This window comes from Epinephelus fuscoguttatus, linkage group LG11, assembly GCF_011397635.1.
Source record: "Epinephelus fuscoguttatus linkage group LG11, E.fuscoguttatus.final_Chr_v1".
Classification (NCBI taxonomy): domain Eukaryota; kingdom Metazoa; phylum Chordata; class Actinopteri; order Perciformes; family Serranidae; genus Epinephelus; species Epinephelus fuscoguttatus.
This window is the reverse complement of record NC_064762.1, coordinates 6,865,699-6,890,997: the sequence shown is the minus strand read 5'-3', so window position 1 is coordinate 6,890,997 and position 25,299 is coordinate 6,865,699. Positions and strand designations below refer to the sequence as shown.

The 25,299-nt window shown below is 43.6% G+C and overlaps 2 protein-coding genes across 5 annotated transcripts in view; one reads left to right on the top strand and one right to left on the bottom strand.

Moving 5' to 3' along the window:
• Positions 1-295: 295 nt before the first annotated feature.
• On the bottom strand, positions 296-8,331 carry ccnk (cyclin K). Its single transcript, XM_049590137.1, has 11 exons — positions 8,185-8,331; positions 5,680-5,909; positions 5,282-5,363; positions 5,059-5,190; positions 4,324-4,429; positions 4,166-4,223; positions 3,834-4,003; positions 3,542-3,750; positions 3,222-3,252; positions 2,887-2,958; positions 296-1,866 (listed from the first exon to the last, which is right to left on the bottom strand). The coding sequence occupies exons 1-11, from the start codon at positions 8,191-8,193 to the stop codon at positions 1,316-1,318; spliced, it is 1,650 nt and encodes a 549-aa protein (XP_049446094.1). The 5' UTR covers positions 8,194-8,331; the 3' UTR covers positions 296-1,315.
• Positions 8,332-15,494: 7,163 nt separating this feature from the next.
• The window catches only part of bcl11bb (BAF chromatin remodeling complex subunit BCL11B b), a 41,568-nt gene continuing 31,763 nt past the window's right edge, over positions 15,495-25,299 (top strand). Inside the window, exons 1-3 of one of the 4 annotated variants that reach the window (XM_049590118.1) lie at positions 15,495-15,928; positions 16,083-16,401; positions 23,913-24,296. In XM_049590118.1, the coding sequence (XP_049446075.1) occupies positions 16,338-16,401; positions 23,913-24,296 (448 nt within the window). In that variant the 5' untranslated portion in view covers positions 15,495-15,928; positions 16,083-16,337. Of the gene's footprint in view, positions 16,402-23,912; positions 24,297-25,299 lie in introns of all 4 variants that reach the window. The other 3 variants (XM_049590119.1, XM_049590120.1, XM_049590117.1) reach the window with 3 other exon arrangements.

The following is a 25,299-nucleotide window of genomic DNA, read 5'->3' as shown; positions in this document are numbered from 1 at the left end:
TAGTTTGCTAAATGTAATGGGAACAGTTGAAATAGCTAGCTTCAAGTAATGGATACATGATTGTATGTTGGCTATATGAGAAACATATTGTAACTATATCCACTTTTATATAAAAGCTTTAAATATCATCCAGTTTATAATCCACTCATAGTAACATAAGAGTGGTGCAGGTGTAGGTATACTTGAGCCCATCTGACAATGTTGGGAATCACTTACAAGAAATCATAATGAAACCGATTACAACCTAACGATCAACACCTTTTCAGATTACACAGATTAAAAACACACCACTCAGTTCAAAGTAGGAAAAGCAGGTCTTTATTGTCCTAAGTGCCACTCAGACACAAAACCAAAGCTGCGTGCAGGATACAGAAAAGAGAAGCCTGACTAAGGCACATATGGAACTCTCCAAAAGAAATGCCTCGATGAAAAACAAAAACAGATATGTACAAATATACCTTGGACTGTACAGTGTTAGACACGGTGTGTTTCTGCTGTATCTAGTTCATGTAATACTGTCTGCAGTGCTGATTCACTAAAAATAACAGGAAATAAGTGGCGTAGCGATAAAATGAAAGCTGTGGAAGCAGAAACATCTTGCAACATGTCCTCAGTGTTTTCACAGAACTGAAAGTAATATAGCAACAAGTATATACGGCCTGTTTGAACAATCTGTATATTCGTGTACATCTCAGTGTGATAGTGCTTTTTATATTTGTACAACCATCTTTAGATTTTATTAGTTTTTCTCAGAGGAACGGTGGGAATGTTGACAAAAGAAAAACACATTGCAGGGCAAAGGACACTGGTATGACTGGAAATTCAGGACAACTAAAAGACATCATCAGGGTGATAGACTAAAGAAGGAAATGTAAGAGTCAACCTTTGATCTACTCAAAGAAAAAATACATTTCATCACCCCACAATTAATGAATGAACATGTGAGACAAAACTAAAAGCAAAAATCAGGGTGCGAATATTTCCTGGTACATTTCAAGAACAATAACAATGACTGGATAGTGTTTGTTACGAGATCCTGGAACCAGATGAAGTACCGTCCTGTAAGTGACTGAGACTGTAGTCTATCAGTGCCGGTTCAGGTTCTCATAACAAAACTGTCCAGACCTCATTTTTCCTTTCAAGTCCATTTGTTGTGTAACCTTCATTAAGATCCTCCTCCACAAAAGAAAAAAAAACAGTCATACTGGAGGTGAACAAGCTCTCCATCTGTTTGTACCATCCGCACAACTTCCTGTTGTTTCCATCTCCAGCTGTGGCTCTGCACAGATTCAGTTCACAGATTGTTGTTTCACTCTCATCTCATCCACCCGCCATGATTCATCGGCATGCCAGGCGGCGGGGGCAGGGGTACCTGTGACTGTCCTGGGGGCACTGGGGGTGGAGGAGGGTACCCAGCAGGTGGGAGACCTATAACTGGAGGGGGTACGTGGCCTGGCGGCATGCGTGGAGGTGGTGGTGGAGGGTAGTTGTTGTAGCCTGGTGGCGGATACGTTGGTGGCAAGTTGGGTGGTGGGTAGTTGGAAGGAGGAGGTGGAGGGCCTGGAGGTGGTGCTGCAGGCGGTGGGTAGACGTGGGGGTGATATGGCGGTATTGGGGGTGCGTAGCTGGGCGGCATGGGGGCGTAGGAGGGACCTTCCGTCTTCATCATTGACTGCAGGCTCTGGTAGCCTTCTCCGGACATGTAGGAGCTGCTGGTGGACATGATGTAGTTGGAGGGCGGAGGTGGAGGAGGGCGATGGGGTAGGGGAGGAGGCTGATGTGGAGGTGGAGCGTGCGGCGGAGGAGGAGCGGTTTCATTTAATGGCTCTGCTTCTGTGGGCGGGGCTGGAGCAGGGGCTTTTCGGTCTAGTGAGCGACAGGAAATGACAAAGAGAAAACAACTTGTTAAAAAGTTGGCATCAGAAAACGCACGAGGCTTCTCACTGATCTCAAGTAACCTCTCCATTCCCAGACTGTGAACACACAGCGAGACCACGACTGCCAGGATTCAGCTACATAGGAGGTCTCATTATCAGGCTCAAGCACTAATCAGATTGGTCTGGGAGAGGTTAGGAGTATGCGTGTGTTGGGAAACATGATGTCCAGACGAGCTGCTGGTTATGTAAGCAGACTGAGAGGACTAAAGACTTTGGGTTGCTTTCTAAGCTTCAGTCCCAGGCAGGGGGTCCTGGCTGCTTATCATGGGTGTATGTGATGGCACACGCAAACAGACAGTGGGATGCTATAGTGTAGCTATACTCTAACTAAACTTTAAAGGTCCAGTGTGTAGGATTTACGTGGACGTTTCAGTGTATAATAACCTGAGGTGTTTTTACCTAAGAATAAGCTGTTCATATCTTCACTTACAGGGAGCGGTCCTCGCCTACAGAGATCACCATCTGTGCATTCCAATACCCACACTACCATACAATAGAATATGCCAGAAAAAGATTTAGTACATCCAAATACATAGTGTGTCCGCTTTCCTCCTCTTCTTTGAACTTTGACCTGTGCTTACGAACATTTTGGAAACAGGAGACTGGCGACACAGCTGGTGAGGTGGAAGAAACTACTGAATATTTTTTGGTGCACATCATTTCTGGCTTTTGTCTGTACGTAGATTTTTAGTATGGACACACTGTTTTATAAATGAGACCCCTGGTCTGTTTATTTGAAGAGGAAGAGACCTTTGAGGATAATTTGGCTCCTGGTAAAAAACCTCCTGAGAACTACAGGAATTCTATCCCGGAGGAGTTTGAGTTGGTTGCAAACTGAAATCTTCACTGCTAGAAGCCACAAAATCCCCCTAAATCTTACACACTGCTCCTTTAGATCATTCTAACTTTTCACAAAGTATACCGAAGGAAGATGAACAGTCAGTCTCACCTGGGGGAGGCTGCGATGTAGGCAGAGGAGGCATCGGGCTCTCCAGTCGAGGAATCTTTGATCCAACTTGTTCTGTAAATTAAACCGACCGGTTAGGGAACTTTGCTGGAGGGTTGAATATTCATAAAATCCTCAAACCCTTCTAGGAAAACATTAATCCCAACCACTTAGAATCAATAGTATGTATCTGTAATTTTGCCAAGACTTTATCTAAATTAATGTCATGTTAATTAGAAAACTTTTCTTGAAGGTATTTCAGATGTTTAGGAGATATGAACTACTTCAAACACGCATGAGCAGAACTTTGCCTGTGTGAGGTTTAACAGAAGTCTTACCTGGAGCCTTTGGTTCATCTTTTGGGGATGTCTAGGGAAAAAAAACATGAAGGCAAACACTCAGTTTCCACTTTGAGATTATTGTGATGTCATTTACAACAGGATGACACAAAAGACCAAAGCCTTAGCTCTCTGCTGCAAAAAGAATGAATGCTCTCGCTATTAAGGTCCTCATTTTAGATTGATTTAAATGGGATCATGCAAACATGGCTGTCTGTAAATAAATATAGAATTCTACTTCAACCGAGACAAAAGTTTTGGGACTTTCCGCTGTCATCATTTTTTATGCCAAAGACACTGTATCTGAAGCATATACTCACATGTGAGCGCTTGAGCTGGCGTGCAGGGCTGCCTCCCTGAGGGGAAGTCTTCTTTGGTGGTGGGGGCGGAGGGTTAGGGGCTGGTGGTACACCCTGTGGGATTGGAGGAATGGGGGCCTGAGGAGCAGACGCCCTCTCCTTCTCCTGTATCTGCTGAGGGATGGGCTTGTTCCCCTGCGAGTACAGATCCAGGATCTGGTGGCAGATGTCTGGGAGACAAAGACGTATTTTTGTTGACATTAAACATATACTGTGGGAGCGGCAGGAAGTGTTATGGCTTTATGATGAGTACCTTCAAGCAGCTCTACTGGGACGTCCTGGACAAACTGCTCCCACCAGCGGCGTGACGACTGCTTGGTGGTCCACTCCTGGATGTCAAACTTACAGAGGCGGCCAGCCAAGTACATGACGGCTACCGCAATGATCTCTGGTTCCCACTGCAGGGACAGCATGGTGCACAGGCTGGCAGGGACACAGGGCATGTGGTTACTGTCTTTACTTAGAAAGACATTGCCTATTATCTAACACTTGAGTTTTAAATACAAAGTGTATCCCTGACGCATGGCACTTCAGGAGAAGTCATTTGTAATACGAAGAGGTGTCATTTTGAGGTCAACTGCTCACCTGTCATTGACAAAGGTCCACGCCATTTGTAGCACCTTGCACACTTTATTCTTCTCTCCTTTAATAAGAAAAATGATCCATAAACTTTCCCGATCCCTCGAGCTGTAAGTTACCAACCTCTGTGTGAAATCTACTGCCACACCTGTGTCACATCTCACCTTTGAGTTGCTTGACGTATCGCAGCAGGAACATGTAAGGGTGCTCCACCTGCAGGTCAAATTTGATAGTCTGGAGCAAAATTCTCTCCAACACCATCACCTCTTCCTGTTGAAAGAAACACACATACCTTAAATATCCCTGTTGGTGAGAACACTACAGGCTTAAGCGAGGCTTACAGCTGATCAGCATTGATCAGTTGTTGCTGCTGTCAGACGCAACACTGAAGGACTGTCTTTAAAAGCTGCTTTTCTGCTCTCTCTGCCTAGATAGCACGAGATAACACAGCACAACATGACCTCACCTCGTGTGTCTCAAACCGGGAAAGAGGCTCTGTGGAAGTGGCTTGGTAAAGTATGTTGTACAAGGTACTGAATGCATATTTTGCCATTTCTGATGCTGCATATGTCACAGTGTGAACTTAGTAACCAACAGAGTTCCTTGTAAGCAGTCATACAAGAGACAGAATCTTACTATATAAGATTTTGGCTGTTTGCTACAGCTGTTTAAGAGAAAATAGATTTCAACGAGATTTCTTCCCTTTTAAATTACATAATATTATGTTAGGGCTATGTCAAAGATTTTAGGCTTACACTATTAATTCCTTTTCTGCACTTGGTGACTAAAATAAACTCCTTGACTGAGACAGTAATGTTTACCTTGTCTTTGAACATACAAAAGCCAGTGTAAACATGGAAAACGTCAAGACAACAGAGGAAATGTAAAAGAAACTGCACCTTTGGATCATCTCCAAACTGGGCAAACTGCACATCGTTCAGTAAGCTGCGCGCTGTTTTGATGATGTCTTTACACTTCTTTGGGGTTTCCTCCACTTTCCCAGCCAGAAAAAGACAGCAAGCACCTGTCACCTGGTGAGACACAAATCACAAGATTAATTCCACACATTTAGTCCACATCGAGGAACAGGAAAAACTTTAGATAACCATTAATTGAGCTTACATATCTGGGAAACTGCTTGAAGGAGTGAAACATGTAGAAGCGGTGGAAATATATGATGCCAGTAGCCAGTGTGTCATAGTGTCTGGACAACAGTCAAGGATATTATGGGAACTATTTACAATTATTTGCAAGTTGTTCAGCAGCTATGTGGAAAATAAATCCTAACAACAGATGTTCCTTTGAATGACTTCCCGTTGCTTCCTGTTTACAAGCTTATGCAAAAGTGTAGGGAAAATGCACAAAACGCCAGCATAACAGGACACAGTATTTGATGTTGTGTTTTTGTTCTTTATTTCCTGCACTTCATCAAGGACTACGTAAAAGAAGTGTCACTGATTTATAGTTTAAAACAGACATCCATTTGTTTTTCAGTATTCAAATCAGTCGATCAAGGATACAGGCCAAGTCTTGTCCCCACATCAAAAATGAAGCGGGCTCCTTCTCTCCGATACCGAGCCTCTGTGCCAGGGTCCAGGCCTTCAGACTGAGAGGGGGTGTGGGCTAAATCCTTCTTGTCCCAGTACCAGCATGGCTTGATGTGGTCCAGGATTGTTTGGCCTGATGAATTCTCCTTGAATTCCTTCATTGGCTGAGGAGAGGCAACGGTGGATGGACCCGCTGCACTGGACTGTGAGGTGCAATGCACAAAACAAGACTGCAGTTATTAAGAATACAAAGATAAGAGGCTGAAGACAACAGGAGCAACTCCATCTGAAAACTGTCTAACTGAATGGTCTCAACATTTAGACACATCTGTCTGGATTGTTTTGATGTGAGTAGTCATGTATTGGCGGTATTAGCCGTAGAGATGTCGGCCTTCTCTTCTGTATAATGGAACTAGATGGCACTCAGCTTGTGGAGCTCAAAGCGCCAAAAAATATATTGGAAAAACTCAACATGAGTGTCTCTTTCTGGAAATCATGACCTGGTTACTCAAGATAATCCACAGACCTTGTTGTGAGAAGTTTCATGTAGGAACTATTTTCTTTCTACCAAACAACACTCGTCAACCGAATCACCGCACAGAAGGAAGCGTGCATCTACTGCTAGCAACACTGAGCTAGCTAAAGTTACAGCTCAGCCAAGGAGGACACCATTAATGTTTACATCTCATGCTGTTCATGAGCACAAGTAGATGCACGCGTCCTTCTGCACACTGATACAGCTGGCGATGTTGCTCAGGAGAAAGAAAATAGTTCCTACAAGAAACTGCTCATAACAAGATCTGTGGATTATCTTGAATAACTGGGTCATGATTTCTGGAAAGAGACATTGATGTTGAGTTTTTCAAATGTAACTTTTGGCTCTTTGTCTCCACAAACTGAGTGCCATCTTGTTTCATTGTACTGGAGAGAAGGCATACATCTCTGTGGCCAATATCTCCAACACACAACTACTCACACAAAATCAATCTAGATTGATACTCTCCCTTTCAACTGCCAGGATTATCATACCAAATTCTGTGTCTTTGTCAGAATCAGTTTCCCCCTGTTTAAGTCTGGATATAGACGGGATAGTTTTATGGCCACCTGTGACAACCCTGAAACTTGAGCTTCAAAATGGATGTGATATTTTAAGATCTGTACTTCTGTTAACAACACAGTGTACACTGGTTGTAGCTCTCAAAGAGTTTTGTTCATCATCCAAACTGTAAATTACGGAAGAGAGAGAGGTCACATTCTGCCAACATGCATTTTCCTTAAGCTCAGTGTCTGTATTTGAGGTTAGCTAACATTGACTGCTACCAGTATGAAAATCCTAGAGTTGGAAAATCTAAAAAAGAAAAAGAAGATTCTCCATGAACATAAAGGGTTATTTTTAATTATTGATTTTTTTAGTGCAAACCCACTCACTTAATATTTAACAGAATATACAAACAAAACAACTCAGCTCACAGATCAATTTATAAAGAGAAGAGACTATACACACTAAAACCTAGCCTAAAACACCGATTACATAAAGCCTCTTATAAGAACAGCTGAAATATCAAATCCAATACAAGACATAAAAGGCTCCCATGTGCAAGATACATGTCAAATAATCCAAAGAAATATATTCAAGTATGCCACTGCGTTTTAGTTGGAAATCTGTCATCTAAATCAGAATTATGCACAGCATGTTTGCAGTTTATAGAGTACACCTTTGGACTTATTTGTTATAAAATAATATAATACAGCCAGTAACATGTATACTGGATCATTTCTGAGATCACTGGCTAAGACTTTATTAATTTCCTGTCCTGTAGCATCCCAAAACTTCTGTATCTTCCGGCAGGACCACAGACAGTGGGTGAGACTACCTACCTGTCTTTATTTTGCATTTAAGGCACTGAGGGGACAAGTCCGCATTAAACTTATGACGTTGAGCAGGGGATATATGAACAGGGACCGTAAAGTTTGGCATGGCACCTCCCATCTCATTCATTCATAAATTAAGAGTACGGCTGTTGCTACACATACAGATCTGACATGAGGTATCTATGCGACATGATTAATACAGTATCAGGATTACAAAAACAACGAGAGGATTTCCCCGCATTAGCATAATGAAACCATTAACTGTAATCTAGCATGTTAGCATATGTTAGCCGAGCTAATGGGAACTTTAAGTTCGTGGAGCTAATGTTAGCAAATAACCGCCAATGTGAGGGTATTAGTCGATTGCGTAAAGACCAAGATGTGCACCAGTAATGTCAGTTTAACACACGTACAGACTAAAATGAATTAAACTTTTAAATATACAACTAACTATGCTAACATTAAACCCACCAGGTGACACTACTCGCTAGCAGCCTAAGTTAGCTTTACTCGAGGTGTTAGCACCGCTGAAGCTAGCAGCACAGCGCCTCGTTAAAACCTGCTGAAATTATCGTCCATGTGTCTGAAATGAAACACGAGTCTCACCTTTAACATGTAGCCGTCGGAGTTAATCACCCAAAAAACAGACAGCTGTGTGAATAATCCGCGGTTCTTCACGAGAAGTTGGCTAAATAGTGATCCACAACATTCCCCATTGTAACAAGGGCACCGCCATTACGGAGCGCGTCAGAGACTCAGTGTGACGTCATTACGCAGGACATGTGATGCACGTTTGCTGCTGTGGTTAATTTACGGATTTATTTTTCCTGTGCTGAATTAATATGATTAACGCTTCAATTACTATTTCTGCTAGGGGAAAAACAAAAAATAAAAAAATATTTAAAAAATGACTAAATAGAAGAAGAATCCTTTTTTTCAGTATGACAACAATATGATAATCCCAAAAATATACACTAGAGGGAGACAGTGAATTATTTTTGGACTTGGGCAGCCAGGACTGGATTTTTGACACATTTGACCAGATGACTCAATTAAACAAACAGAGCAGTGTCCAAAAAGAGCATCCTTCTGGACAAGGCCTGGACAAAATGTTCATATATTCTATGAAACATGTAATATAATATATTGAAAGTTTACTTCACACTGGATTTTGTCAAATACCTGTTTAATAAGAATGTATGGGTCTGTGCTCAGGCTTCAGGGCCACATTGCACCACATCATTTGATCAGGTAGTCATGTACAATCATAGAAATATGTCCCCAAATATAGAGAAACATATGAGGCGGTGGAAAATTATTTGTGGAGGGCTGAAAAAGCAAGAGGGAGAAAATTAGAGAATGGTGTTCCCCAGTTCTTCCAGGCAGTGGGTAAGAAGCAGGCTATAACATTTGTTTCGTCCACTTTGTTTAATTTTTACCAACACGGCGAGACAGTACGAACACATCACAACTTCGGGGTACAACAACCTTTCCTTACTGCTAAGCACGAGGCACTCACTCTCTCTTGTGTCACACTCACACCTGTCCCCACCGAACAAGGGCAGGTGACAATGAAATAATAATTTACCAGTAACTCAATAATGTTGAATCTATTACTACTTAAATAAAAATAATGCACCCACTGATAAATAACCCAAACATATAATGTGTGCAGTAGTTAGGGTTGCAGGAAAAAAAATAAAAATAAAAATCAGCTACAAGATTCTTGTTTGTTTTAAATGAAACAGGGCCCTCTGCACATCTTCCAGGTGCCTCTCAGCTCAAGGACAGAAAGCTTCCACAGGAAAAGAAAGGACTGGAGTACACTGAATAATGTGTGAGTTTTAATTGTGCAAACAGACAATTTTATATTAGAGAGGTTTATTATTTTAGAACAGTCAGAGATCACTTGAGAAAACATGTAATGTCGGGTCTTTGTTAAAAGGGCACAAAAATTCTGGGGCAACAGATTTTCTTCACTCTTTAAATGCTTATAAATACATAAATGGAAGCAAATTTGCTTTTGTCTTTTGAGGGTTATGGACTATAAACAATGTTTTTCATCTTTATAAATTAGATAAACACATATTTCTAGTCATTTCTGAAGTCCATAGTGAGAGGCGACGCAGTAAATGAGAATGAAAGTGAAGTAATACCATAGTTTTTTTTGTTTAATATCCGAAGAGACACATTTTCATTAGTGTCGTTGCAAAAATCTGATGAATTTGACAGAAAAGGAGGATCACAAAACAAGGGCTAAGGTTTCATTTCAACATTGGGAGGTACACATATGAAACGGGGGGTTTGTAGCGTCAGACACTTATTTCCTGCAATTTGGTGAATTTATCTGCATCGATTTCTGCTGTGCATGTCTTGAATCTACGAAACAAAAGTCCTCTGCTATGTTCATGTTCTTTTTGAGGGAGCGACAAATGCACATGTTCTAAATATCTCCCCGGATATCTAGGCCTATGCCACAAAACCTCACCTCGTTTATCAGTTACAGATGACACATTCAGCAAATATGACCATGACTTTGTTATCATTCATATGCATGTGGGCTGTGAGTATGAAATGCAGATAACCTACTTGAGGAGCACGTAGTGCAGAGCAAGATAGCAGTACAGGGCAATAATCTTATAAAAACATGGGTTTAAAGGTCCAGTGTGTAAGATTTAGGAGGATTTAGTGGAAATGAGTGGTGAGGATTGCAGATTGCAACCGGCTGAAACTTCTCCTGGTTTGAATCCTGTCAGTGTTCATTGTTAAACAGGTTTTTACCAGGAGCCAAATTATCCACAGAGGTCTTCTCCTCTCCAAAACAAACAAACAAGGTGACTAAAACAGGTAAAAACACTGAATAAAGCAGTTTCACTTTCAAAATCAGTGTTTCTTCAATGCTGTTTGGCATGTTGTAGATGACTTGTTAGCCCAGCACCTGCTAATGTGTGCTCACCTTATTTCTCTCAGACATTCAGGAAATTTCTACCAGGAGCCAAATTATCTGCAGAGGTCTCCTCCTCTCTAAAACAAACAAACTAGGCGATTAAAACCTGTAAAAACACTGAATAAAGTAGTTTTAGTTGATGTAGATGTTCTTGTGTTTCAAATACCAGACGTGGTGGTCAAAGAGGCTGGGGTGGGGGTGGGGTGGGGGGGGGTCTGGCAACATGTCGTTCCTAGAGCACCTCCTCTCCTCTTTTTGCATTCTTCATATGGGATGGAAATAAAGTAACATTGGTCAGCACGTCGATCAAAGGTCCGCAGATGTAAAGCACAAAGGCTGCCACAATCAGGATGTGTCTCCTCCTCCTAATGGTCAGACTTTGGGACAATCTCTTTATCCAGACTGTTATTAGTAGGGTTTTAACATCCTCGCTGTGGAGAGGCCGACAATAAAATGCAAATGCCTCTATCTATCCTCCTGAGACCCTGTGTCCTCATATGAGGACATCACATTTTGGATTTTCTGCACATTATACTTCAATTCTGCTTAACTCAGACCTGTTGTCCCCATTCGTGGACACTTTTTTGTGCCACCTAGTGGTAGAGAGAGCACATTACACTCATCCTCTTAAAAACAAGATGGCAGCCATCTCTGCCAAGTCTGTCTGCAGGTGATCCCGACACAAAAGTGGACAAGGTCCAAAACCTGATCACAGTTTATGGTTGAAACTTGTTTATTCATGATTAATAATGTTTGTAGTTTGATATGGCAACACATTTTACCAGTTTTAGCAACGGTAACAAGCTAATTAGCTGTTAATTAGGAAATACTCGTTTGAATATTTGGACTAAATTATCGTTGACTGTGTTTAGTTTTTTAAACTTATTGAGTCCTACAGATCCCAAAGAGCTAGGAGAAATTAAAACTGCATATCAAATAAAAGTTCGGGTCTCAGGTTTGTCCATTCTGGGCTACTGTAGAAACATGGCTGTGCAACCTGGTGTCTCCGTAGCAGAGGGCCTGCTCCCTATATAGATATAAACAGCTCATTCTAAGGTAACAAAAACACAACAATTCTTGTTTTCAGGTGATTATACACTAAAGAAAACACGCTTATTATATTAGATTCTATTTCTGCCAATATATCCTCCTAAATCCTACAGACTGGACCTTTAATAAGTGAAATGTACGACAAGTAAGACAAATGGTACTTATTAAAACTCCGCTCATTCGTCTCCTTTCACTCACTTCACTCTTTCTAATGTCATATGAATTAGAGCTCGTCGTATTTAATCATCACGGCCTTTGTTTGTCTCAAATGTTTCAGCCGACTACAAGTAACATCTCATGCCCTCTCCGTTCCCCCTTCCAGCCTCACTTCTGAGAAAAGCCGGCATTGAATCATTTACTTGGTCCAAATTAAAATTTGGAATCTGCATGCATTATATATTCACCCGTGCTCGGACAAATCCTCTTAACTGTGGGAGAAATTGTCAGGATGTGTCCTGTAGAAAAGTAAGAGCCTTGTCTAGTCGTATTGCCCGTAGCAAGGGAGCATCTCAATCTGTCACTCAAGTCCACACACACACACACACATGCACCAACCTCAGTAAATCAGCTTATGAATAATATATACTTGTACTTTCTTTATTAATATTAAACATTGCATAATGAAGCACCGACTATAAGCAAATCCCAGAGCAATATTCATATTACCATGAGCTGTCCTGGAGTGGACCTCTCATTGTTTATGTCAGTCCTGCTCTGGTTAAACACATCAGAGTATCTGCTACTTAACCTCAACACTTAATCCTTTTCTGCTCTTAAAAAACTACAATATGATCAGAGCGGCGTTGTTCCCTCGTATATGTCGGTCTATTTTAAGATATTAAAGCAATTTTGGTATTCTTTAGAGAGTAAACAGAGGGGAGAGGCATGAAAAATGGAAGATAAAAGGATGTGACGAAGGTTGTGACCCAGAATGAAAGCCATGTTCTGTTGTCCACTGATGTGCGAGAGCCTCCCGACTTAAACTTTGTCCCTGGGCTCATTCTTATGATTTAACATAAATTATCTTGTTATCTTCTAAGATCCTGGGTCATTTTGGGACCTAAAATGTCAGCCTGTCTCTTGGACAAAACTTCCATTTCAGCAGCTCCTCATCTCTTGTGTATGTCCCGCGGTGCGTTCAGGTACCTCTGACTCCGCGATGGCACTTACCACACGAGATGCATGTCTCCTCAGAGGCAACACTTTGGACTTAAAACCTTTCCTGTGTCCACAAGCAGGGTATTTGTGGTGTATTGGCCCTGTGCAACCCAGCTTAAACTGCCTTTGCCCGGAGCCAGCAGATACAAGCTATAATGGAGACATTGATGTATTATTGAGAAACCCATGGGTAAGGATCAAGGAGCTGCTCGCAGCCAGCGGGGATAGCAAGAGAGCGTGTGAACTCAGGATAATGTTTTCCTTCAGCATCCAATGTGTCCATGACTGCTGTTGCTCTCTTGGCCCGATGCGAAGACATTTCTGTGTAATATCACATGCTGAATTTATGCGCTCCAGTCAAAGCAATATGCTTGACAACATGCTCGGCCTATCTGTGAAAGAGAGCTGTTGTGCTGTAGTGTTTCCATGTGGGAGTCTGCTGAGGTTATGTCTACTTGAGCCAGAGCTGAGATGACATTTCATTTATATAAATAATTACTGTCCTGAAAGTCCCCTAGGCCTGCCCTGAAGCAATCAAACTTCTAATGCTCTTAAAATTGCCCACCATGTTTTATTAATGGCAGACTATAAAATGCATTGCTATAGCTGCACACTTCTCTGCTGATCCCGAGGAAATGGTGTCAACTTTAAATGGCCGTGTTCGGCTTTATATTTTTATTCAACAATGTATTTCAACCAAATTATAGCGCGGAGCGAGTTTGAATTGTATGGGTAAGGTGAGGGTGGGGAAAAAAAAGAAAACTTGAGTGTGTTCTTAGCCGAGCCGTAGCCTGCACAAAGCACTTATCTGTGCATACACTGATCTAAATGAATACAGTGAATTATGTGCGGAATGATTGCCCATTAGTGCCATTAATTGCCTCTGAGTGAACCTGATCTGCTCTTCAAGGACTCTCTCGGATTCTGAATTGTATAAATGGCAAATTAAGGAGGCTTCGTTCTAAAAATAAGAATAGTGAAGCAGTGTTAAGGTGTCAGCCCCCTGCACAGGTTTGTAATGTGTCCTGACTGTGCCAACAGAGGGTACTGTTGCCTCACAACATGCTTACATTAACAACAAAGATGCAGCCTGCTGTTTTTCATCCACCTTCTCTGAATAAATGTAAAGGAATAGGTCTTTTTTTATTCATACTGACCATGCGCATGAGTTTTATTTGGGCATGTACACAGCCTAGAATGCCACACTACTTAAGTATTAATAATATAAATTAAAGGTGACCTTTGAACCCAGATTGACGGGTATTCAATCTGATAGTCCAGCCATTTTAAAACCTTCTGGTATCTCAGCTGGTGTTACATGAGAGGAAAACAATCATAACATACAGGAACACAGGACGCAGGGGACATGTCCCTCTCAATATTTAGAGCATGTGCATTTGTCCAACACACTGTCATCCCAACTCGTCAAATAGCACCGCTTTGTCAGTGGACATACATGTCAAAATATGACATGTTAGACACTCCCTGCTTCTGTTGTGGACGTTTATAGATGGCTGTCAATTTACATTTGTTACATACATTGTGTCTTTCCAGAATACACATGCGCTTTCCAACATGTTCTTAACCCAGTGCGTGAAATACCGCCGCTCTGTCAGTGGACATACTCGCCAAAATATGATGCACAAGGTCTCTTTTGGACGTTCACGGCCGGCGTGTCACTGTGTCCTTCCTACATGGATTGTGTCTTTTCAAAATACATTTGCATTTAACAGGAAATGCACAGTTCCTGCTCACACATGCGTAAGTCTTTTTCAAAGTAAACTCACAATGAAGGTTGATTTTTGTAGGTTTAGGCAACAAAAGCATGAACTAAGGTTTAGAAAAAAATCATAGTTTGGCATAAAAATCACAAGGAAACCGAACAGCGGGCTCAGAGGTGAAAGTCCAAAGTTGGCTTGACCCCTCCGCCAACATTCCCACCCTCCCTACATGGACTCTGTCGCTTTTTATATTGCCGGCAGTGTCACAAAATGCCACTGACCGGTGTGTATCATACGGCTGTGAAAGGTGGTTGTGTGTGTATCTGACACCAAGAACACTGACAAAGCAGCTGTATTTGACAAGTTTGGGGTGATAAAGGGAGTGGACGTGGGAGGAGACGTAAAAGTAGCTTTGATGTTGACAAAATTAAAGAGATTGGTGCAGAAAATGCACAAACTGGTGCATTAGAATTCACTAGAATGCAAGAAATTAAGTGTTTGATGTCAAAACTTTTCTGGCAGATGTCCTCAAATGTTTAAAGGAAATCTACACCAATGCAGAAGGAGAAGGGACACATGTTAAGACTCTTGGACATGATGGTCATTTGGGTTTTAATTGGGAAGAGAATGGATTTTGGGTGGTGACTCCACTGCCTTTGAGATGAATAACAGACTGATGAATGTTATTTCCTTTCTGTGTGAAGCCCCGGGAGGAAGGAGGGGGGGGGCCGCCGCTAGCTGCCCCCAGTGTCCGCGTGTTGTTGTCCACCGCCTTCACGCGCCTGGGGTGTCTGACGCGCAAACGTCACGGACGCACACTTGAACTTGAATCCCATCCCACTCCACGGAGGCAACCCCAACCACACACACCCACGCTCACACACAAAAAGAAACCCAGGCTGCATAGCCTGCACACACACACACACACACACACACAAAAAGAAACCCAGGCTGCATAGCCTGCACACACACACACACACACACACACACACACACACACACACACACACACACGCAGGAGCGCGGGGTCCTCCCAAACAGAGCCGCTTTCATCGTGTGAGTCAACACAAGAAGTAGCCTCGACACTGTAGGAAACTAGGAAACATTGGACCTCTGCTTGTTGGACGAGGAGGAGGAGGAGGTGTCTTGTCTGCCCGCCTGCTCTCCCGCTCTCTCTCTTCTTTCTCTCTCTCTCTCTCAATCAACGAGGCTCCTGCCACCAGAGCCAAGAGTTGCCGTTCCGCGCACCGATGCCAAAACGCGCAGGAGGAGTCAGTGCCAAAGGGTCATTTTAGCGCACCACTGCTGAAATGGAAGGACTGTAGGGAATCCTAGAATAAACAGCAGCCGTTTGACCCCAGATGATATAATCATATCATTAAAACTAAGAAAAAGGGAAAGGAGCCAAATAAGTACCCATCATCATCATCACCAACAGCGGAGTGCTTCATCTGTCACCGCGGTCGCTGCAGAGGTGGGCACAAGGATTTTTTTTTTTAAATCTGCAAAAGGTCATTGCAAAAAACAAAACAAAACAAAACAAAAAAAAAACAATTACCTGCGCACATCTCAGCTCATCGGCCGCTAACTGCTTCCTAAAAAACTCCACTTTGGCTTCCTCAATCCAGGTGTTGCTTCCTCCGAAGACGCTGCAGGACATTGTGGACAAACTGGTCTTCCATCGATCTTATTGCGCTCCTGTCCGACTCCTCACCTCCCCGAGCGCGCATCAAAGTTGCAGCTGAAGACTGTGAATAGCGGAGGGATTAAAGGAGAGGAGGGGGGAAAAGTTGATCACCTGCGAGCCAGAGAGGACCGACACCACGGTCCAAGCCGACTCCAAGTGCCGTTCACCGGGCGATGCCAGAGTAAATGCCGGGGCAATGTCCCGCCGCAAGCAGGTGAACCCGCAGCACTTATCGTTGACGCACAGGGAGACGGTACGAGGTGAGTTTAATTCCTCCAGCACTTCATTTATGATTAACTTTACTGCTTTAAATCATTTATACACGATTATTATTATTAATTCAGATATTCAGAGCAAAATAAAAGAATTCAGAAATAGATCCACGCTTTGTTTTTAGTCTGTGAAAATGCGCCGAACAAGGAAGTTAATTACCGACAATAACTGTGATTTATGAAAATAAATTCACCATGTGCACACACAAGCAAAACAATATATGATGATTTTTAGTTATCAGGCTGAATTTAAGTAAATATCTGACGTAATAACAGTTGTTTTACACCTTTAAAAATTATGAACACAATTGGGTGAAATTGCAAGCGCGCGCCTTCTGCAGCTTCACACGACTTTTACTACGAGAGGTGATCTTATGGCATCTACATTGTCTGGCTAAGTGTGTGTGTGTGAGAGAGTGTGTGTGTGTGTGTGTGTGTGTGTGTGTGTGTGTGTGTGTGTGTGTGTGTTTGTTTGTGTGTGTGCTTGCATGTGCACGTGCAAGCGTGTAATGCAACATTTCATCACAACACAAATTTGATTTTTTTCTCCCAGCACACTGCAACATGTGGCAAAGTGTATATTCATGCGTACTGTGTTTAAGTGAATTTTAAAACCCATTTGTTTGGTGAGTTTGGACTCGATGGGCTGAGTTGTGTATTAATGTAAATGTTTCATTAATTTAAAAACACCGTCTCTCTCTCTCCATCACACACATAAAGTCTGTATATTATTTTCCGTGACACGTGAAGGCCTCTCTGCACTTTAAGGTGAGCTTTAAAGAACACAACAAAAACCAGATTGTGCACAGAAATAAATAAAGAAAACCACCACAGACGAGACAACGTCAATCTGAACTTTTATATTTCAAGGGTCATAACTTTGAAGCTTTTTCAGAGCTGCGACCAAATATTGTGATTAAATTGCGCAGATTAAATCTGAGGCAAGATTTTTTTTTCTCCTTTGTGGGCATATGATTAAAAAGTCGCATAATCCAATTTCAAATCAATTATATCAATCTAACCTTCATCTCCCAGCGCTCTGCTTTGCCTAAATCCAATTTCATAGAGGCCTAATCTGGGTAATTCATTGCAGAAGTTCATGATGTAATCTTTGGCCAATCTGTTTTGTGTTGAAAAGGGTTAGACGCATTCCGTCCCACCCGACACATTTAGCATTTTAGACTAATCATTTACCCCCATTCACTTTGTCTCTCCCCCTCTCGTGTCACTGACTTTCCTCCTATTGAGTTTTCACTTGAAATAATTACAGTAATTTTAAGGAGCAATCTGAGATCTAAATGTTTGCTTTAAGCACTGTTTTTGTTTTCTAATTGAGAAAGCAGGGTGCATCCTCAGCACATTTTAGGCAGATGACAAATATTGATCCAGCTCGAATATTGATCTGACAGTTTATTCTCTGTGCTGTCACAGCCTCACTGTCTGTCAGTTAATCAAGGTGGAGTTGCCCCACCTCCATCTCCACCCCCCTCCCCACCTCCTCCTCTCAATACATTTACATTTACTGTGCAACATTTTCAGCAGTTTCACCTCAGGCGTGTGTGTGTCTGTTCAACATTTACCTGCATGAATTATGACAAATAATTGCAACGTTTTGCACATTTTCATTTGTCTTTAGGGAACTGGTACAAATTTGGACTAACTGTTAAATATTTGCCTTCCCTCCTCCCAGACATGGGTCACTTTGTTTGACATCTTTTTACATATTAGTTACACAAAAAGAAGCTCAGAGCACCTGCTGCAGCTGCAGTCAGCACATTCTCCAACGTGAGGCTGTGGTGCTGAATGTAGATAGTTGCATAATTACACTGATACAGATTAGCTTTAAATTTCTTAATTTCCCTGTCCGAGCTGCGTTCACATGTCTCCAGGGTGCATGTGTTCTTGCCTGAAGCTTTTAATGACTGCTTTCAGAGCTCCTTTTAATCACCGCTGACCTGTCAGCACAGACTTTCAAGTGTCAAACAACAACTTAAGTTGAGATATATTTTATTTTTTTCAAACCTGCGAATGCTGACAAATGTTCAGTGTCGAGCTCGATCACGCAGAGGTCAACGCTGTGCTAAAGTGGCTATTAGAGCGAGTGCAGTAGGATGCTGATGCCATCATGGGCCTGAATCTGGTCCTACCTGTTCTTTCACATGGCACACACACTGTCTTCTGCTCGCTGAACTGTGGCCTCAGTGACCTTACAGGCACAAGTACGCGATTAAGGAAGGACTGGACCTGCAGGTATTTGTTTTGTTTGTGCTATCAAGATCAAAAGCAAACTGGACAGATGAGCAAGAAAAAAAAAAGCCTGCCTCATTAGTCCTGTTCAATTGTTCTCCCTCCACGAGAACAATGTGTGTGTGCCAGTGTGTGTGCACAGATGCACATGTATTTGCATAAAACGCCTAAGCTATGTTTACCATACGTACATATCTTAATAAAGATATGTGTGGCTGTGATGGACAGATGGTTTTTAATGTACCAATCATTCACTGGCTGGAGGCTGCGTGTCGCTGTGGGCTGTTTCCTTAAACTGGGTGGGTCTGGAGAGGACCAGGATCACACCTCAGGTTGGAGGATCTGAGGAGCGCTGGGGGAAAACCAAACTGTAATTTGATTAAGTCAACATATAATAAGAGTTTTGCATATTCTGCACAGAGGATGTTTCAGGCAAAAAAAACAAGTGGACTTTATTGTCTTTAAGGCGACCTCATCAATGGGCTGGGTGCGCAGCGTTTCACAGTCAGCTGTCACAAGGTGTCTCTGAAGTTCCTGCAAAGATGTAAATCATACACCGTATATCAGCTGCGTGTCTCATCAGGGGTTATTCAGTTTAACCAAACAGCCTCGTGCCCTGCAGCCATGAGCTTATAGGTCATACCTTACTGCAGAGAGAACCTGAATATCAGCATATTTCTGGACAGGCTCTCAGTGCAAGACTATGGTTTGGAGATCTACTTACCAGGATGTGAAGAGGAGACGTACTGTAACTGCAACTCAAGCACACACACACACGCGCGCACACACACACACACGCACACACACACTGTGAAACTGCACTGATCACTCTGAAAATGCATGTTCACGCACACAAATCACACGTAACAAGCTGCTCCATCTGAGTTGATTTTGACCTTCAGTTTACAGCCCATCTTTTGTTTCACTAAGACTCTGGGAGGCAAAAAGACAAACATCCCCTCTGGGCTTTTTTGGGCTCTTTTCACTCAGTGATTCAGCTCAGAGTCACATCCCTGACAAAGAAACCTATCACAGGAATATCCTTATGAATTACTCACACATTAACGTGGAACCGCTGGTGTTCAGCGGCCCAGGCCTCTTGCTCTGAGGTATTTTTGCATTTTCTAATATCAGGGTCGCTGCAGAGCGTTTTTGGATGCAGCCGTGGAAACGCCTCGTGATAACTGTTTACTCTCACAATTGGCATGCTACTTGTGAAACAGTTAATGTTTTCGTCTTTATTCGCACCATATGGCTGTCAAACGCTGGGGGAGAAACCCACCGTACGCACTGCAACACCACAGTAAATATTCACACACGTTGTGGTAACCGGATGATAATCTCACAGGAGATGACTGCTGAGCGATTTATGATTTACAGCGAGGCCATCGCAGTTTGTTCCCAGATTTTCTTTCTTTCCGTATTTCAATATTATTCGGCACATTTAATCAATTTTGCGACGCCGTAAAGCTCCTTGTTTTTTATTATTATTATATCTCTTAAAATTGTTTGGCAAATTTGATTTACATCCCCGAGTGTCATGCCTCATAGCCTGCATGTCATTTAAAGCGATTTAGTGACAAGTCACAGTCAGCTGCAGAGCCGTATTTTGCTCACTTTCAGACCGATAATCTAAGATTTATGATAAGAAACGAGGCTGCTACAGATTAAATGGTGATAAGATAATGAAACACACACAGGCCTGGCCTTACACAACACACACTGTTGCAGCTCAGCTTGGCAATCACAGCCGAGAAAAAGGGATAGGCTAAGCGAGGCCGCTTGTTGTTTGAATTTTTGATTGCAACCATCTGCAACGTTGCTGGTGTCATTTATTTTCAATGACAGCGTGAATCTTACCCGACTTTCCCTGTGGGGTTTTACACGTGTGTGTGTGTGTGTGTGTGTGTGTGTGTGAGTGTGTGTCTCTCTCTCTCTATGTGTGTGTGTGTGTGTGTGTTTAGCTCAGCAAATGGAAAGGGGGAAAACAAAGAAAGGGAGACAGGTCTGAACCCATACAGTGTGGCCGACTGTCATCTGAGTGCCCCTGGCCTTACTCTGCCTTTACCAGCAGAACACAGTGTGCAGCTGGTATTAAGACGTTGTGTAAGGTCAGGATTTCGGCGCCAACGGAAAAATAGTTTCACGCTTTCTGTTTAGCGCCGCTTAGAAGAATCTCATCCGATTCACATCATTAAATAAAAACAAATGTCTCCACTAAAATGACATTTTCTTACTTTCTCCCTTCGACCCCGGGGGCAGAGCAGAACTTGTCAAACCGTGTTGGAAATTTTAATTTGCGTCACCTTCACCTCAGGCAACAATGAGAACAACAAAAAGAGCCATCACATTTACAGGAGCATAAAAGGACAAATGCAATAATTAGGCATTAGTGGGATTTACAAGGGCAATTAATGTGACATTAGAGGAACCTCGTCTACCTGCACCTCGGCGTGTTTCATCCACCTGGCTGGTTTTACCTGACCACCGCTGTGGAAAACACAGACAGGGGTATCACATTTATGCGTCACACACCACCTCTGACTGTAAAATCACAAAGCAACTCCTGCAAACATTTTAATATTTGCACATTTTTAAAAGAAAGCAGCAAATGAAACAATCCCCCGCCATTGTTCCTTCGTTAAGCACTCCTTGGCCGGGCGTTTGAATATATTTTTCGACCTTTTGCACAACTGGAAATATCGGTGAAAGAGGCCCATTGTCTTCAGCTGTGTCTCCCATCTGGTACATATTGTGCAGTGGCAGTGTGCAGCAGCGGCAGCAGGCAGCAGCAGCAGCAGCAGCAGTAGAGTGACTGACTGACTCTCTCCTCATCAAACTGATAGGGGGTGCTCTAAGGCTGCCTGACTTAACTCACACTTGATAAGGCAGAGTAGCAGGACTGTCATTGGGTGAATACAGCGCCGTGTGTGTGTGAAAGACCAAGAGAGAGAAATAAAGTATGTGTGGTATCATGTTAGACAGCTGGGTTTCATTGCCATCATCACGCCTTCTCCACGATGGCATGTTTGACAGTGCGTCTGCTCTGCTCCCTTACCTATCAAGCATGTTCCTCTCACATAGGAGTTTATACAGAGGAATTAGACACTGTCTGTCACGATGATAGGCTACATTACTGTGTTATTCTTTCGTGTGTTTGTGTCCACGGTTGATTTTTTTCCCCCCTGCAAGCATTCCAGGTTCAGTTCCTTCTTGCACCTGGTTTTTTTTCTCACACAGGTGAGCCTCGGGACAGACGAGCGAGCGAGTTTTCAGAGAGGGGTGCGGTTTTTTTTAGAAGATGTCCGACTGATATTCCAGTGGCAGTGTGACAGTGCCAACGCCTACTAATTTACTGGCTTCTGCCCCCGGGCCGTGTTACCCAACCATAGGTTAACAAACAGGCCTCAATCTATTTGTCTCCGTGGAGATAAAGTTCAACTGCCCAGGTGTCTGTCATCTCGTCGACTTGATGTTGTCATTCACTCTCAGGATTCTGGCTCTCACGCCACCTGTCTCAGAAACGAAAAGCACGCCATATTGTTAGCAGAGCTCTCCCCGCGTTCTTATATGCGCCGCACATATGCACGCATGCATGCATGCACAGCGCCTCGGCCTGTGTGAGCACTCTGGAACATTGCTTCATGTGAATCATGGTCACAAGCTGTGAACTGTAGGTAAATATGTGTTTGTGTTCCTTCTTTGCCGCCAAAGATTATGAGATGGAAATTATTTGGCAGGCATCCAGGAACCCATCTCCATTTAGAGAAAAGATATTTGGCATCGGATCATCACTCCAGGGCGAAGCGAGTGGACTGGAACGTGTGTGTGTGTGTGTGTGTGTGTGTGTGTGTGTGTGTGTGTGTGTGTGTGTGGGTGTGTGGTTGGGTAGAGAGGGAGGGAGGGAGGAGGGAGGTGATTCATAGTTGAAAAGAAATATTTGAAATACTAAAAAAATTGGGTAAAACTGTGCAACATTCAGCCCGAGTTTAACGGTTATGACTGGGAATTTAGAGGAGCAACGCCTCCCTGGCAGTTTGAGATGGGTGATAAGAGAGTTTAGGATCTCTGCTCTGATAGCTACACACCAAGACACGGGCGCGCACGAACCGGCGCGCACCCTCTTTGTCTAATCTTTGCAATTATTAGGGTGTCATGTTTGGAGAAAGAGAGAGAAGACAGAGGGGAGGGGTGTGTGTATGTGTGTGTACAGGAGCTGCAGAGACAGGCAGGCGCTGCTACGCTCCTCTCCCAGGCATCAACACCTCTCCCTGGGTACCCGCTCGCTCAGACGCCCCTAGAGTCTCTGGAGCTTCAGGTTTCCTCCGGGCTTTTTAGAAGAGGACACATTTTCATACATCGGGGTGGTGGTTAAAAAAATGGAGGTTGTCCATGAGGGATTAAGCTGAGGGACTCAGTCTACGCCATAGGGGAGGTGGTGCTGGTGGTGGTGGCGGGGGGAGAATGTGTAATGGTTATTAATGACCGTGTCAGATCTGTGAAGAATGAGATTTACTCTCTTAACAGGACCTCGGGTTTGGCTTTATAGATTTTCTGTCTGTGGAGAATACCGTGTTCGAACTCACCTGTGTGCTGCTCCATTCACACACACTTAAACGTCTTACTGGGGTTTTTTTTCTCATTTTTCTTTTCGCTGTCTTATTCTGTGATACCATGAACACACACACACACACACACACACACACACACACACACAGGCTGGTGGTGGATGTGGCCTCCGCTACGCTACACTTTGTTCTGCACAAGCTGGGGCTCCCACGTGGTGAAGGCAGCCGTCTAGCTATGACAGCTTAGTGTAGCGAAAGGCCCTCACCGGAAACCCAGCCTGCACTGTGAGATGAATAGCTTCCTGGCCACACACACACACACACACACACACATAGATACAGAGAGGCACACACACACACACACACACACAGATACACAGATAGATACAGTGTATGTGCCGAGTCCCACCCACGCAGATCTCTCCTGGATAAGCTGCGCAGGTGTTTGTCTAGGCGACGTAGCTTTGCAGCGGCGTTGTTTTGTGACATGAAAGTGACACAATTGTGAGTGTAATGATCATCTCGTGTGGTAGGGAGATAACGCTTTCATCAGGTAATGTTATCAGGAATAACTAAACCTCTGCTTCTTTTTTTTTTTTTCTAACTCCGCCTCACTTTCTTTTTGCTTTATTTAATTCTTTAAAAACAAAAAAAAAACATCTTGTCTCTTCTCTATTTCTGCAGCAGACGCCAATCATGACTCAGGGGCGGGATCTCCGTCTCCGGAGCCGTCCAGCCCCAGCCCTCGGAGGGTGGGCGCAGGCGAGCATGACATGCTGACCTGTGGCCAGTGCCAGACCAACTTCCCTCTGGGCGATATCCTGGTTTTCATCGAGCACAAGCGCCGCCTGTGTCGGGGGCCCGGGAGCAGACCGGGGTCCTTCTCGAAGCCTGGGGAGACCGACGGGGTCACGGGCATTTCCATCTCGCCCAGGGCCAGGTCGCTGGAGATGGGCAGAGGGTCCATTCCAGTGGAGGTGGGCATCCAGGTGACCCCCTGCAGAGAGGAGGACCTGGAGAGGAGGCTGACGCCGGCCAGAGGGATCTGCCCCAAACAGGAGAGAGGAGGTACGCAGACTGGAGCACACCGTAAATAAGGATGCTCAATTCTAAGTTTTGAATAGAGCTCTGTCGTCAGTGTAGATGCACATGTCTTAAACACACACACACACACACACACACACCCCTGCACACGTCTCTCACCTGTCCAAGACAGATAGCTCTCTTTAAAGAATCCCAGCTGCTTGTTATTTTGACAGTGGCCTTCAGGAGGGATTAATGTAGCCTGGGATGATTTCATTAGAGTGAGTGAGAGCCGCACTGTATGTCTATTCTGCTCCGTTCTAAGTAAAACATCACACACACACACACACACACACACACACACACACGCAAAATCACAAACACCAAACAAACACACACTGGCAGGCCTGAAGGACTTCTTCAGCTGAAACCAATTGTGAAAGGCGAGGAAGAAGGTGATAGAGGAGCCGCCCCCAGTGTGTGTGTGCGTGTTTGTGTTTTTTTTTTTTTTTTAGCTCGTGTGAGTGCACATCACGTGTCTTTGTAAAGAAATCCTGCAGCATATGAAAAAAAGAGGTTAAGAAAGCTGATTAAAATTCATCTGTGTGCGTGGTGAGGAGAAGGGGATTAATAAAGCAGCAAGGCCGTTCATCTGGCTATGGGGGGGGGCTGTGGTGTGTGGTGTGTGTGTGTGTGTTGGGGGGGGGGGGGGGCTGTAGACTGCCAGCGCTGCAGGGAAACCAGTTCAAAGTTATCAGAGGAGACAGTCACCATCACACCCGAGAGCTGGGAAGGCTATCCAGGATTACACAGACTCCAGTAGACTAAGAGCGACTCGGTTAGAGGAGGCAGGCGGCTGCATTGTGGGATGTAAAAAGATTAGAACAGTTAACACTGAAACTCACCGCTCTGTCTTCAACTGGTGCGTTACGGAGAGACTTAAATAGTAAAGGGTGGACTTTTACACTGCGTTATAATATATTAAATGTACATACACAGGGGCAGATCTTCCTATAGGCGGGCGGCTGCTCAGAGGAGAGAGCGCCAA